The following is a 16,192-nucleotide window of genomic DNA, read 5'->3' as shown; positions in this document are numbered from 1 at the left end:
CAGGGCTAATGGTAAGATTCTTGGTAGTGTAGATGAACAGAGAGATCTCCCTGTCCATGTATAGAGATCCCCCCAAAAGTTGCCAGCCAGGTTGACAAGGTTGTTAAGAAAGCATACAGTGTGTTAGCTTTTATTGGTAGAGGGATTGAGTTTTGGAGCCACAAGGTAATGTTGCAGCTGTACAAAGCTCTAGTGCGCCTACACTTGGAGTATTGTGTACATTTCTGGTCACCGCATTATAGGAAGGATGTGGAAGCTTTGGAAAGGATGCAGAGGAGATTAACCAGGATGTTGCCTGATATGGAGGGAAGGTCTCATGAGGATAGGCTGAGGGACTAGAGGCTGTTTTCATTAGAAGGTTGAGAGGTGACTTAATTGAGACATACAAGATAATCAGAGGGTTAGAAAGGGTGAACAGTGAGAGCCTTTTCCTTTGGATGGTAATGGCTATCACAAGGGGACATAGCTTTAAATTGAGGGGTAATAGATTTAGGACAGATGTCAGAGGTAGTTTCTTTACTGTGAGAGTAGTAGGGGAAAGGAGCAGCAACAGTAGTAGATTTGCTAACTTTAAGGGCATTTAAATGGTCATTGGATAAAGATATGGTTGAAAGTGGAATAGTGTAGATTTGATGAGCTTCAGATTGGTTCCAAAGGTTGGCTCAACAGAGGGCCAATGGGCCTTTACTGCGCTATAATGTTCTATGCAATTTGAAAGGCACCTTTTACACACAACTTATTCCTGGGAAAAAATGTTTGCTAAGATCTATAATATGTTTCCCATTCATGTTATGATGTTGCAATTATCATGTTATCTTAAAAGTTAATCAGGTTCTATTCCTATGCTCGTCAGCATTTTGATAATGAGGCCAAACAAAGTAACAGTAATGAAGAAAATAACAGTAAAGAGTGACAAATACTGTATCAGGAATTGTAAAACAGCTATAATTTTACAAACAGTCAGAATAACAGATAGGTGTTTAAATTGGCAGGATGTGTGTACTGATACCTCGCAAAGATCTGTGATAGGGTCTCAATTATTTTTGGTATTTATTAATGTAATAGATGACGACATAGAAAGCTACATCCAAATTTTACAACAAAAACAGTCACAATTAAGCAGCGCAGATGAGAGTGTTAAATTACACAGAGCTATCAATAAATTAAAAGAAGACACAAAACTGTGGCAAACATATTTCAGTGTAGAATACAATGGGGTACTTTCTAAATGACAAACAGTGAAAAACAAAAGAGGATCCAAAGGAGCTGAAGGTCAAGTCCAAAGATCATTCAACGATATCAACATTGCTACATAAAAATCATCAGAAAGACTACTGGCATGCTGGCTTTATGTTTAGGACTAGAGTAATATTTGGGTAAAAGGATATTTTTTAAAAATGTATCCAAGAGACGTGGCCCTGACTGAACAGCGTTCAATGCCTGTTCCTAAATTGCTCTTCTTGGGGATAGAGGAAACAGTACTGTTAGGAAGAAATTTCCCCGATTTTGACCCAGTGACACTGAAGGAACAGTCATGTTTCCACATCAAGATGGTGTGCGACTTGGAGGGGAACTTGCAAGGTGGTTGTGTTCCTATGTATCCAATCTTGACAAATCCCATTTGGTGTTCAAAGAATAGTCTTATCAAGAATCTTAAGTGGGAAATTTTTAAATTACGAAAATGTTCACAATTCCACTTACAAAAAAAAATGAAATTGTATTCCTTTGTTGTTTTAAATAGCTAATACAAATCTGGTTCCAGGTTTTTTTTTTCAGTTCTGAACCTTACATAATACTAACCTATACAGATGGACATCTTCGAAGGATTTTATGTTATTGATAGCAAAGACGCAGAGGAAACCCTCGCCCGTTCGCATGTATTGATCTCTCATAGCACTGTATTCCTCTTGACCTGCTGTGTCCAGAATATCTAATAAACAGGTTTCTCCATCAATAACCACCTGTTTCCTGTAGGAATCCTACACAGTGGAAAAGTGAAAGTAGAGTTGGTAATCAAGTCGGTTGTACTTTGCATCAATTTAATTCTCTTCACCTTGTGGAAGGAGTTAAATCAAACGGATAAGAATTATTGAGAAAAGTTAAACAAGCCCACACTTCTAATCGCAACTCAAGTCTGTTTTGTATTGGAAATTTCAAATATTTTCCAGGTTTCGTTCCATGTAATTGCCTAAAAAAAGGTACTGTAGGTAAAAGATTAAATAAGCAAATTAGAACATTTAGAAAGATAAGATATCCTTATACTTTATAATCTTAAAGTTAAAATTTCCAGCCTTTTTGGATTAAGAAATTGTTAGCACTCAAGATTAGATTGTATAAGGAAAGTGGCATTTGTGTTTTGATTTGCAATTATTTCTTTTAACCCAACTCACTTATTCACCACAACACTGACAGCTACCATATTCTTGAACTTAGTTCCTCAAAGAAAAATATATGAACCAGTCTCTACCTTGAGCTCCCTTTTTGACTTTAAAGAGGCTCCTTAAAGTTTATCTCTTACTACGATTTTGGTCATCCTTCTAATCTGCCTTCTCTTTGCCTGAAATCCATTTTCCCCACAAGTCTGAGAATCTCAGAATTGTTATGGTGCAGAAGTAGGCTATTCAGTCTGAAGAAGGGCTTATGCCCGAAACGTCGATTCTCCTGCTCGTCGGATGCTGCCTGGCCTGCTGTGTTTTTCCAGCACCACATTTTTCAACTCTATTCAGCCCATAGTTCTATACTAGCTCTCTAACTGAACATCATGACTTAATGTCATTCCCCTGTCTTTTCACTATACCCTTGCACATTGGATGATCGTTTAAATAGAAACAATATCCTCTTGATTTGATTTTCATTTCTCTAGCTGTCTACTCACTCCCTAACCTGTAGGGTACTACTTGCGCCACTGTCTCAACACCTGCCCTCCATAAATTAAGATGACTCGGCAGAAATGTGTTCAAGCACAAGACTTTTATGGATTAACTAATTAGCAGAGCAAGATCAATCATTGGAGTGTAATTTCCCAAACAATGCCGTTTGCAAAATTTATTTCCTGTAATTTGGATGATGGCTCCATTGACTGGAAACAGATTCTGGCATCAGCAGATCTCAGAGGCTGTACCTTTTCTTTGTTTTCCCAATTTTACTCACTTGTCAAACAAATTAAAGTGGTTTCCATCATGGGATCAGATACAATTTTTGCAAGCTTCATTTATTAATCTTTATAGGGTTGTAGATTGCAGATTATGGTGGGGGTGTTTTTGCCATTAAGAGCTACCAGTAAAGAAACTAAAATGAGTACACCTCTTGTGATGCAGTGGTCGTGTGCCTATATTTGAGCTAGGAGGTACACGTTCGAATCCTGCCTGATCCAGAGTTCAGTAATAACATCTGAGCAGATTGATTAAAAACATTTTAACCTGGGCCCACCAGCAGTCAAAGGCTGGATTTTAAATGTAATCTTCATTTCATGCAAAAGCATTCTTCTGACACAATAAATTCTACATAAATTACTTTCATTCAGTATAAATGCAAGACTATAAAGAAAGTTTTAAACCATTACCCATACTCTACACATCTTTTCTTACCCATTAAACATTATAACTTCCACACCTATTATTTATAACTGTGACATCTTATCTACTTCATACTTTTCAGTTAAAAATCAAGCTCCAAATCAAGTCTTAAGCTACAAGCCATGAACCACTCCATTGCTTTTGTTTTCAAAAAGGGAAAGGTCCAGCTCATTTTCTGAACCATTGTTTATCCTCACAGATCAATTGGAGTAATTAAATTAAAGTAAAACAAGCCCATTAATAGTGGTCATTAGCAGGGAGTTTAATGACATAACTTTATAGATTAAAGTCAACTTTTGCTGTTTAGGGACTGGAGTTTTGTAAAACCTAAAAAAGATTAAAGTAAACATGGGAGTCTAAATGTATGATTCATTTCCTTATATTTAAATCTCCACAGGCACAGTTAGTATGGTAGCTCCACAATTATTTCTTGTCTAGATTCCATTTGACACTCTGGTCTCCAAGGAGCATTTTACATATTTTTTTGCCTTACCTCTATAGTTGGATCATATTCATCCACAAAGTGGTTTTGTATCAGCTGAATAGTTAGAGCACTCTTCCCAACACCACCAGCTCCTACGACCACCAATTTGTATTCTGTCATTGTCCTGTTAATATAGCACCTGGAAATAAATAGCATATAATACCATTAGTAAAACAGCATTGTCCTCCTCCCAAAATGTTAACCTCATTACTCATAACTGGCTAGTACAAATTTTGAAATTTTCTTTCATTCTTCTAAAGCAATTACTTGCTTGAGATTTTTAAACTATTCCAAAGATATTCTCCAATAGCCAATTAGATACTAACTTCTAACCATTCAAATTTAAATTGAAATAGAAAATTCTAGAAATACTTGGCCTAGCATTTTTGGAGGGACAAAAAGTTGATGTTTATCAGAATTCTGTTAGACACAGTGAGTATTTACAGCTGTTTCTATTTTTACTTCATATTTTCAGCATCCACAGTATCTTGCTTTTGTGTCAAGTTCAAATTCGTTTACTTTACCTGGCCCTCCCTCTATTCAGGAGTAATTGGGGATAGGCAATAAATGCTGGTCTTGTCAGCGATGCCCGCAACCAATGAAAGAACAAAATACCTTACCCCCATCATTATCAAAACTTTGTCGAACTCAACATTTAATATATGCAATGAATTAACCACGAGTTTGGTGCTGGCAAAGCACAGCAGGTGAGGCAGCATCTGAGGAGCAGCAGAATCAATGTTTCAGGTATAAGCCCCTTATCAGGAAAGGCCTGAAACATCGACTCTCCTGCTCCTCGGATGCTGCCTCACCTGCTGTGCTTTGCCAGCACCACACTCGATCCTCACCCCCAGCATCTGCAGTACTCTTTCTTCCTAATGAATTCATCACCACTACTAGGGGAAAGAATTCCAAAGACTAATAACCGATTAATTTTTTCTCATCTTGGTTGGAAAATTCCTTATTTTGAAATTATGTCTCCCTTCAAGAGCATCCTACACTGAAAGCCCCTCAGAACTAAATATATTTCAATCAAATCACCTCTCATTCTGTTAAACTTCGGTTATTATAAATCCAACCTCCTCAAACCCTTCCCATAAAAATCAGACAAGTGAATGTTTTCTGAACTGCTTCCAATGCAAGTATATCCCTCAAGAAGACAAAACCTGCACACAATAAATCTACGTGTGGTCTCATCAATAGTCTGTACAGCTGGAATAAGTCTACTTTTAGAGTCCAGCCCTTGCAATAAAGGTCAAAGATTCCATTTGCCTTCCAGATCAATTTACTACACCCTCAAGCTTATTTTATAATTCATGCATGATGACACACAGATTCTTTTAATATAACATTCTGCTTTTCTGTTCTTCTACAGTAATCCAAGGTAATGGCGGAGGAGGTTGCTTTAGCCAGAGCTCCACCTGTTCTTTTTCTTTTTTCTCCCCTTCTTTGAGTTGTTTTTCTTCTCTCCCAGCTTCAGTGCAGACATAACGAGGGGTCCTCTTGGCATGGCGTGGTATTCTCAATTTGCTTTCATATCCATCTTTCCATCATCAGCAAAATTTGCTACAAATTTACAGCAGTACCTAGGTTGTAAGTGGATTTCATTTTGAAGTCAATTTGCAAGTTGATTTGTAAACTAGTTGGAATACAAATGTGGCACAATGTAAGGCTGCTGGTCATCAAGAAATATTCTTACATCTTTATGTTTACACCCCTGTATAGGTTCATAAGAAGGAACATTAATTAGTACTAATATTCATAAGTCTGATGTTCATAAAATTGGGGACCACCCCTGTACACAGTCAGTCTCTTCATCCAAGTGTTATGAAGTTGAAGGTGTGTACTGTACACCTTTGAGAGAGAGTGAATGCTGATGAATTTATTGGTTTTTCAGCTTGGAACCAATGAGATGATCTGATGTTTGGGATATAAAGAAGCAGGTGTTTTGAAAGTTAGACAGAGAGTAAACTGCCATTGAGAGTGAGAGAGAGAGTGTGAGTGAGAGAGAGTGAGTGAGAGAGTGTGAGAGTGAGTGAGTGTGAGAGTGAGTGAGTGTGAGAGTGAGTGAGTGAGTGAGAAGAGAGAGAGCATGAGAGAGTGAGAGAGAAAGTGAGACAGAGTGAGTGAGACAGAGTGAGTGAGACAGTGAGTGAGACAGTGAGTGTGAGACAGTGAGTGTGAGACAGTGAGTGTGAGACAGTGAGTGTGAGACAGTGAGTGTGAGAAAGTGAGTGTGAGAAAGTGAGTGAGAGAAAGTGAGTGAGAGAAAGTGAGTGAGAGAAAGTGAGTGAGAGAAAGTGAGTGAGAGAAAGTGAGTGAGTGAGAGAGAATGAGAGTGAGCGAGAGAGAAAGTGATACTGAGAGTGAGAGAGAATGACAATAGACAATAGGTGCAGGAGTAGACCATTCAGCCCTTCGAGCCTGCACCGCCATTCAATATGATCATGGCTGATCATTCCTAATCAGTATCCTCTTCCTGCCTTATCTCCATAACCCTTGATTCCACTATCTTTGAGAGCTCTATCCAACTCTTTCTTAAATGAATCCAGAGACTGGGCCTCCACTGCCCTCTGGGGCAGAGCATTCCACACAGCCACCACTCTTTGGTTGAATGAGGGTGAGAGAGAGAGCATGAGAATGAGTGAGAGAGAGCGAGTGAGTGAGTGTGGGGAGAGAGAGCGAGTGGGAGTGAGAGAGTGAGACGGAGAGAGTGGGAGTGAGAGAGAGAGAGTGGGAGAGAGAGGAAGAGAATGAGAGAGAGTGAATGAGAGAGTGAGTGAGAGAGAAAATGAGTGAGAGTGTGTGAGAAAGAGTGAGAGTGAGTGGGTGTGAGAGAGAGAGCACGTGAGAGAGTGAGTGAGAGGGAGAGAGTGAGTGGGAGTGAGAGAGACAGCATGAGAGACAGAGCGCGAGGGAGAGAGTGAGGGGGAGAGAGAGAGAGCGCGTGAGAAAGAGAGCGCGTGAGAGTGAGTGAGCGAGAGAGTGAGACAGAGAGCGAGAGTGTGAGAGAGTGAATGTGAGAGAGAGTGAGTGTGAGAGTGAGTGAGTGTGTGAGAAAGAGAGAGAGAGACAGTGAGAGAGTGAGCGAGATAGTGAGCAGGATAGTGAGAGAGAGAGAGCGTGAGAGACAGAGAGAGAGCGAGTGAGGGAGAGAAAATGAGAGTGAGAATGAGTGAGAGAGAAAGAGTATGTGAGTGAGTGAGAGAGAGAATGAGTGAGAGAGAAAGAGAATGAGTGCGAGAGAGAATGAGAGAGAGTATGAATATGAGTGAGAGAGAGTGAGTATGAGTGAGTGAGTGAGTGAGAGAGAATGAGTGAGAGAGAATGAAAGAGTGAGAAAGAATGAGTGAGAGAGAGAGAGAGTGTGAAAGAGAGAGAGTGTGAAAGAGAGAGAGTGTGAAAGAGAGAGAGTGTGAAAGAGAGAGAGTGTGAAAGAGAGAGAGTGTGAAAGAGAGATTGAGAGTGAGAATGAGTGAGAGAGAGAATGAGAGACAGAGTGAGAGAGAGAATGAGAGAGAGAGTGAGAGAGAATGAGAGTGAGTGAGTGTGAGAGAGAGAGTGAGTGAGTGTGAGAGAGAGTGAGTTAGAGACAGAGTGAGAGTGAGTGAGAATGTGAGAGTGAGAGAGAGTAAAAGAGAGAGAGAGAAACAATGAGTGAGTGAGAGAATGAGAGTCAGAGAGAGAGTAAGAGAGAGAATGAGTGTGAGAGAGCGAGAGTGTGAGACAGTGAGTGAGAGAGAGAGTGTGGGAGTGAGTGAGTGTGGGAGTGGGAGTGAGTGTGTGAGAAAGAGTGAGAATGAGAGAGAGACTGAGAGAGAGTGAGCGACAGAGAGAGAGCATGAGTGACAGAGAGAGAGAGTGCGTGATAGAGTGAGAGAGAGAAAATGAGAGCGTGAGAGAATGAGTGAGAGAGAGTGAGTGAGAGAGTATGTGAGGGAGACAGTGAGAGAGAGAGAATGAGTGAGAGAGAGAGAGAATGAGAGTGAGTATGAGTGAGTGAGTGAGTAAGAGTGAGAGAGAGAATGAGAGGGAGTGAGAATGAGTGAGGGAGAGTGAGAATGAGTGAGGGAGAGTGAGGGAGAGTGAGAATGAGTGAGGGAGAGTGAGAATGAGTGAGGGAGAGTGAGAATGAGTGAGGATGAGTGAGGGAGAGTGAGGATGAGTGAGGGAGAGTGAGGGAGAGTGAGAATGAGTGAGGGAGAGTGAGAATGAGTGAGGGAGAGTGAGAATGAGTGAGGGAGAGTGAGAATGAGTGAGGGAGAGTGAGAATGAGTGAGGGAGAGTGAGAATGAGTGAGGGAGAGTGAGAATGAGTGAGGGAGAGTGAGAATGAGTGAGGGAGAGTGAGAATGAGTGAGGGAGAGTGAGAATGAGTGAGGGAGAGTGAGAATGAGTGAGGGAGAGTGAGAATGAGTGAGGGAGAGTGAGAATGAGTGAGGGAGAGTGAGAATGAGTGAGGGAGAGTGAGAATGAGTGAGGGAGAGTGAGAATGAGTGAGGAAGATTGAGAGAGTGAGGAAGATTGAGAGAGTGAGAAAGATTGAGAGAGTGAGAAAGATTGAGAGAGTGAGAAAGATTGAGAGAGTGAGAAAGATTGAGAGAGTGAGAAAGATTGAGAGAGTGAGAAAGATTGAGAGAGTGAGAAAGATTGAGAGAGTGAGAAAGATTGAGAGAGTGAGAAAGATTGAGAGAGTGAGAAAGATTGAGAGAGTGAGAAAGATTGAGAGAGTGAGAAAGATTGAGAGAGTGAGAAAGATTGAGAGAGTGAGAAAGATTGAGAGAGTGAGAAAGATTGAGAGAGTGTGAAAGATTGAGAGAGAGTGAAAGATTGAGAGAGAGTGAAAGATTGAGAGAGAGTGAAAGATTGAGAGAGAGTGAAAGATTGAGAGAGAGTGAAAGATTGAGAGAGAGTGAGACGGTGAGAGAGTGAGACGGTGAGAGAGTGAGACGGTGAGAGAGTGAGACGGTGAGAGAGTGAGACGGTGAGAGAGTGAGACGGTGAGAGAGTGAGACGGTGAGAGAGTGAGAGGGTGAGAGAGTGAGAGGGTGAGACGGAGAGAGGGAGAGACGGTGAGAGAGAGAGTGGGTGAGAACGTGGGTGAGAGAGAGTGAGTGAGAGGGTGAGAGTGAGAAAGAGTGAGCGAGAGAGTGAGAGGGAGAGAGTGAGCGAGAGATTGAGCGGGAGAGAGTGAGCGGGAGAGAGTGAGCGGGAGAGAGTGAGCGGGAGAGAGTGAGCGGGAGAGAGTGAGCGGGAGAGAGTGAGAGGGAGAGAGTGAGAGGGAGAAAGAGTGAGAGTGAGAAAGAGTGAGCGAGAGAGTGAGAGGGAGAGAGTGAGCGAGAGGGTGAGAGGGAGAGGGAGAGGGGGAGAGAGAGAGGGGGAGAGAGAGAGGGGGAGAGAGAGAGGGGGAGAGAGAGAGGGGGAGAGAGAGAGGGGGAGAGAGAGAGGGGGAGAGAGAGAGGGGGAGAGAGAGAGGGGGAGAGAGAGAGGGGGAGAGAGAGGGGGGGAGAGAGAGGGGGAGAGAGGGAGAGAGTGAGAGGGAGAGAGTGAGAGGGAGGGAGAGAGTGAGAGGGAGAGAGAGAGGGGGAGAGAGTGAGAGGGTGAGAGAGGGAGAGAGTGAGGGGGAGAGAGTGAGGGGGAGAGAGTGAGGGGGAGAGAGAGAGGGGGAGAGAGTGAGGGGGAGAGAGAGAGGGGGAGAGAGAGAGAGGGGGAGAGAGAGAGGGGGAGAGGGAGAGAGCGCGAGAGAGACAGCGTGAGAGAGAGCGTGAGAGAGAGAGAGTGCGCGTGAGAGAGAGAGCGCGTGAGAGAGAGAGCGCGTGAGAGTGAGTGTGAAAGCAGTGAGTATAAATACTCACCCTTCAATGCCAACGGTCATTTTGAGTGCAAGCAGCAGCTGAGTTTAAACGAACCCGGAAGGCTACAGCTAAGGTGAGACAGTTTGTTTTAAAATTACTTACCGGTAGCGGGCAGCGGTGTTTTCTTTTCTCTTCACAGAAAGAGGTTACTTTTAGAGGGATGGCAGTGAAGGCAGTGCAATGTTCCTTTTGCAACATGTTTGAGGTGAGGGTTGCCATGGTCGTCCCTGCTGATTACACTTACAGGAAGTGCACCCATCTCTAGCTCCTCCAAGACCGTGTTAGGGAACTGGAGCTGGGATCATTCGGGAGGCAGAGGGGGTCATAGATCGGAGCTTTAGGGAAGTAGTAACTCCAAAGATTGCAGATAGATGGGTGACAGTGAGGGGGACTGGGAGGAAGCAGCCAGTGCAGGGACCCCCTGCGGCCGTTCCACTCAAGAACAAGTATACCGTTTTGGATACTTGTGGGGGGGACGACTTACCAGGAGTAAGCAATGGGGTTCAGGCTTCTGGCACGGAGCCTGTCCCCGTTGCTCAGAAGGGAAGGGTGGAGAAGAGCAGAGCAATAGTTATTGGGGACTCGATAGTTCGGGGCACAGATAGGCGGTTCTGTGGGGGCGAGAGAGACTCACGTTTGGTATGTTGCCTCCCAGGTGCAAGGGTACGTGACGTCTCTGATCGTGTTTTCCGGGTCCTTAAGGGGGAGGGGGAGCAGCCCGAAGACGTGGACCACATTGGCACTAACGACATAGGTAGGAGGAGGGCTGAGGATGTTAGGCAGGCTTTCAGGGAGCGAGGCTGGAAGCTCAGAGTTAGAACAAACAGAGTTGTTGTCTCTGGTTTGTTACCGGTGCCACGTGATAGAGAGTCGAGGAATAGGGAGAGAGAACAGTTAAATGCGTGGCTACAGGGATGGTGCAGGAGGGAGGGATTCCGGTATCTGGATAACTGGGGTTCTTTCTGGGGAAGGTGGGACCTCTATAAACAGAATGGTCTACACATGAACCTGAGGGGCACCAGTATCTTTGGCGGGAGGTTTGCTAGTGCTCTTGGGGGGGGTTTAAACTAACTCTGCAGGGGCATGGGAACCTAGACTGTAGCTTTAGGGTGCAGGACCTGGAGTGTAGGGAGGTTAGGAACATGGCATCAATCTCAAAGGAGGGTGCCTGTAAACAGGAAAGTGGCTTGAAGTGTGTATACTTCAATGCAAGAAGAAGTATACGAAATAAGGAAGGTGAACTTGCAGCGTGGGTTGGTACCTGGGATTTCGATGTTGTGGCTATCACGGAGACATGGGTAGAACAGGGACAGGATTGGCGGTTGCAGGTTCCAGGGTTTAAATGTTTTAGTAGGGTCAGAGATGGGGGTAAAAGAGGGGGAGGTGTGGCATTGCTTGTCAAAGATAGTATTACAGCGGTGGAAAAGACGATGGATGAAGACTCGCCATATGAGGTAGTTTGGGCTGAGGTTAGGAATAGGAAAGGTGAGGTCACCCTGTTAGGAGTTTTCTACAAGCCTCCTAATAGTCCTAGAGATGTAGAAGAAAGGATTGCGAGGATGATTCAGGAGAAGAGTGAAAGTAATAGAGTGGTTGTTATGGGGGACTTTAACTTTCCAGATATTTACTGGGAAAGCTATAGCTCGAGGTCGTTAGATGGATCGGTGTTTATCCAATGTGTGCAGGAGGGTTTCCTGACACAATATGTAGACAGGCCAACAAGAGGTGAGGCCATACTGGATTTGGTTCTGGGTAACAAACCAGGCCAGGTGTTAGAATTGGAGGTAGGTGAGCACTTTGGGGACAGTGACCACAATTTGGTGACTTTTACTCTAGTGATGGAGAGGGATAAGTGTGCACTGCAGGGCAAGCGTTCTCGCTGGGGGCAGGGAAATTATGATGCGGTGAGGCACGACCTAGGATGCGTGGCTTGGAAAAGTAGGCTTCAAGGCATGGGCACAATTAATATGTGGAGCTTGTTCAAGGAGCAACTATTGAGTGTCCTTGATAAATATGTACCTGTCAGGCAGGGAGGAAAGGATCGTGTGAGGGAGCCGTGGTTTAATAAGGAATTGGAATCCCTTGTTAAATGGAAGACGGCGGCCTATGTAAAGATGAGGCGTGAAGGTTCAGTTGGGGCGATTGAGAGTTATAAGGTAGCCAGGAAGGATCTGAAGAGAGAGCTAAGAGCAGCAAGGAGGGGACATGAAAAGTCCTTAGTTGGTAGGATTAGGGAAAACCCTAAGGCTTTCTATAGGTATGTCAGGAATAAAAGAATGACTAGGGTAGGAATAGGTCCAGTCAAGGATAGTGAGAAGTTGCGTGTGGAGGCTGAAGAGATTGGGGAGACACTGAATGAATACTTTTCGTCAGTATTCACTCAGGAACAGGACATTGTTGCCGATGTGAATATTGAGTCACAATTAATTAGAATGGACGGCCTTGAGGTATGTAGGGAAGAGGTGTTGGAAATTCTGGAAAGGGTGAAAATAGATAAGTCCCCTGGGCCTGATGGCATTTATCCTAGGATTCTCTGGGAAGCAAGGGAGGAGATTGCAGAGCCATTGGCCTTGATTTTTATGTCCTCGTTGTCTACAGGAATAGTGCCAGTAGACTGGAGGATAGCAAATGTGGTTCCCTTGTTCAAGAAAGGGAGTAGGGATAACCCTAGTAACTATAGGCCGGTGAGTCTCACTTCTGTTGTGGGCAAAGTCTTAGAGAGAATTGTAAGGGATAGGATTTATGAACATCTGGATAGGAATAATGTGATCAAGGATAGTCAGCATGGTTTTGTGAAGGGCAGGTCGTGCCTCATTAACCTTATTGAATTCTTTGAGAAGGTGACTAAGGAGGTAGACGAGGGTAAAGCGGTAGATGTGGTGTATATGGATTTTAGTAAGGCGTTTGATAAAGTTCCCCATGGTAGGCTACTGCAAAAAATATGGAGGTATGGCATTGAGGGTGAGTTGGAGGTTTGGATTAGGAATTGGCTGGCTGGAAGAAGACAGAGGGTAGTAGTTGATGGTAAAGGTTCATCTTGGAGTGCAGTTACTTGCGGTGTTCCGCAAGGATCTGTTTTGGGACCATTGCTGTTTGTCATTTTTCTAAATGACCTGGAGGAGGGGCTAGAAGGTTGGGTGAGCAAGTTTGCGGATGATACAAAAGTCGGTGGAGTTGTTGACAGTGAGGAAGGATGTGTCAGGTTACAGCGGGATATAGATAAGTTGCAGAGCTGGGCAGAAAGGTGGCAAATGGAGTTCAATGTAGGTAAGTGTGAGGTGATTCACTTTGGTAAGAGTAACAAAAGGACGGGGTATTGGGCTAATGGTCGGATACTTGGTAGTGTGGATGAGCAGAGGGACCTTGGTGTCCATGTACACAGATCTCTGAAAGTTGCCACCCAGGTAAATAGTGCGGTGAAGAAGGCATATGGCGCACTGGCTTTTATTGGTAGAGGAATTGAGTTCCGGAGCCCTGAGGTCATGATGCAGTTGTATAAGACTCTGGTGCGGCCGCATCTGGAGTATTGTGTGCAGTTTTGGTCGCCATACTATAGGAAGGATGTGGAGGCACTGGAACGGGTGCAGAGGTGGTTTACCAGGATGTTGCCTGGTATGGTAGGAAGATCGTATGAGGAAAGGCTGAGGCACTTGAGGCTATTTTCATTGGAGAAAAGAAGGTTTAGGGGTGATTTGATAGAGGTGTACAAGATGATTAGGGGTTTAGATAGGGTTGACCATGAGAACCTTTTTCCACGTATGGAGTCAGCTATTACGAGGGGGCATAGCTTTAAATTAAGGGGGGGTAGGTATAGGACAGATGTTAGGGGTAGATTCTTTACTCAGCGAGTCGTGAGTTCATGGAATGCCCTGCCAGTAGCAGTGGTGGACTCTCCCTCTTTATGGGCATTTAAACGGGCATTGGATAGGCATATGGAGGATAGTGGGCTAGTGTAGGTTAGGTGGGCTTGGATCGGCGCAACATCAAGGGCCAAAGGGCCTGTACTGCGCTGTATTTTTCTATGTTCTATGGATGAGGACTAAACATGCACAATGCAAAGCCCCAAGGTTAAGTTACCAGGAATAAAAAAATTCAAGTATAACAACAAATTGGAAGTGTGCAGAAGCTTGTAACTCAATCTTAAAATTTATAAAGAATGCAAACTGTTCAAATTTCACTTTCACAGTCTATAATGAGATGTTCATTGTGAATTAGACCTTTGTAGCATCTCATGTGCATTTTATATTTTAAACAAAAATTAGTACCCAGGTAGGACTATGCAACGTGAAATGAGCTCCATCAGGAATTACTGTCCATTTCTCAACCAACATCCAACTTACTGCAAACATGAAATGTGACTATTTTCCTCCATTCACATGCATTGGGGAATCAAAGAGCAGATTCTAAATTAATTAAGATGGTTCCAGAGACACCTGCTTGATAACTGAGCAAATCCCAGCAGGAACAGCTTTCATTGTCATTCCTCAAATAAAAAGAAATTCTTTGCAATTGTTCTTGTACCTAACCACATCCTCCCTAATAATTACAGGCTATAACCTCAGGCGTCTGCTAATTATAATTGTCCTAATACACTGACCAGCAGCAATTAATCAATCCTTCACTTCCCAGATTTTCTTTCCACTATTCTTCAGCCAGTTTCTTTTGTTAGTACAAACCCTCATGAGGTATCTCAAGTGCCTCTTCTCCAGATGCTGAAGCTTATATGTCCTGATGAGTTCCAACGGGACACAGTTAAGTTTGATGGTATCTTCATTTAGCAGGAATAAAGAATTTACAAATTTGACAAGGAGTGAAATCTTATCTGATTCTCTCCTCCTCCCCCTTCAATCTTAAACCAAGATCCCCACATTTCTCATTTTAAATAATACTTCTTCTTTATGTTAAAGACAGCAAAGCACACTTGATAAAAGAAAATGGCTTACTGATTTAAATGAGTTAAAGTCAGAGATTTTATTTCTGTGGATTTTTCATGCTATCTTGGGCCAGGAGGCCTGGGTTCAAGTTCCACTTCTCCAGAGAGGTGTCCTAACATATCTGAACAATTAATAAAAGCTTATTATTTTTACATGATACCATCTCCCGTGACCCAAAGTAGAACCATCATGATTCTGTTGCTAAAACAGCTTCTAAGAAACTTGGTTCCTCTTTCATGTGAATTACATCTCTTCCTCAACAACTCAATCTTTAAGAGGTTAAATCCACCGAAATCTGCTTCCATGGTGGGAGTACTCCTCACATACTCTCAGACAGTGTCTCAGATCAGAGAAATTCTCACATCTATTCTCTCAATATTTCCTGCTAGTCCTTCATTCCATCAATATTACCTCTACTATTAACCCAAAATGCAGTAGCATTCAAGAGATAATGATTATATCCACATTTTTATTGAGCTTGAAGCTCTTGCCGCTGTTTCCTAATCTGCCTCCCTGTATTGAAATGAAATTTCATTGTTCTCCCTCCTACTTTTATCCATTCTCCCAGCATTGCAGCACTTAAATTTCCTAGTCTTACCATTCAGTTACTGAGCTTTGAACACTTTTTATGATTTTAAAATCAGTTTCTTCTTTTACTCTTGTTTTGCATAAAGGGCCCTAAGTCAACACCAAGTTTTTCAAATATTTCACAAAGCATTGCAGTATTCCAGACAATCCAAGATATAGCATAAAGCAATCCTGCAGTAGCCACATTCTGTGCTGACACTACTGTTAATATTCAGTGTTTACAAGAATGGCAAAACAAAAAACTTTTCATAAACCATATTTTACCCAAATGCAAACTTGACCATTCTATCTGGTAAATCATATTTAAAAATGCAGTCTTAATCTTATTAAAAAGAGCTTAAGTTAGAAGTATAACCAGGAGTTCCAGATGGCCCCAGCAGAATTGGTACTGTGCAATAGAGATTCAGATCTCGCTGCCTAATACTCATTCATTTGTGTATGAGCTTAAGAGAAGCAGCCTGCACAAAAAGCCAGAGATAATAACAAAAGAGACACTGGGAGAAGTCAACCTGAAACATTTATTCTGTTTGTTGTCTTTCCACAGATAACACCCAGTTTGCTGACTATTTCAGATGGCCACCATCTGCAAATACTGACTTGTGTAACAGTTAACAATCAAGCTAGGTTAAAAATCAGGAAGCACATTTCACATAAATCAAATAGAAATCTCAAAATACTGTCCCCTGTGAAGTGCTGTTCAGGCAAGAGTGACTGTTCTTGATACCAAGGCTGCACTGACTATGTATGGCATTAAGGA

At 43.0% G+C, this 16,192-nt stretch overlaps 1 protein-coding gene across 1 annotated transcript in view; it reads right to left on the bottom strand.

Moving 5' to 3' along the window:
* LOC122542641 (GTPase KRas-like) overlaps positions 1-16,192 on the bottom strand; it is a 35,979-nt gene that overhangs the window by 12,921 nt on the left and 6,866 nt on the right. The window contains exons 2-3 of the mRNA XM_043680636.2: positions 4,069-4,198; positions 1,801-1,979 (exon numbers count right to left, since the gene is read on the bottom strand). Of these exons, the coding sequence (XP_043536571.1) occupies positions 1,801-1,979; positions 4,069-4,179 (290 nt within the window). The 5' untranslated portion in view covers positions 4,180-4,198. The remainder of the gene's footprint in view (positions 1-1,800; positions 1,980-4,068; positions 4,199-16,192) is intronic.

This window comes from Chiloscyllium plagiosum, unplaced genomic scaffold, assembly GCF_037043375.1.
Source record: "Chiloscyllium plagiosum isolate Xiang-an unplaced genomic scaffold, Cpla_swu_hap1 HiC_scaffold_33, whole genome shotgun sequence".
Taxonomy (NCBI): Eukaryota; Metazoa; Chordata; class Chondrichthyes; order Orectolobiformes; family Hemiscylliidae; genus Chiloscyllium; species Chiloscyllium plagiosum.
This window is presented reverse-complemented; position numbering and strand designations above follow the sequence as displayed.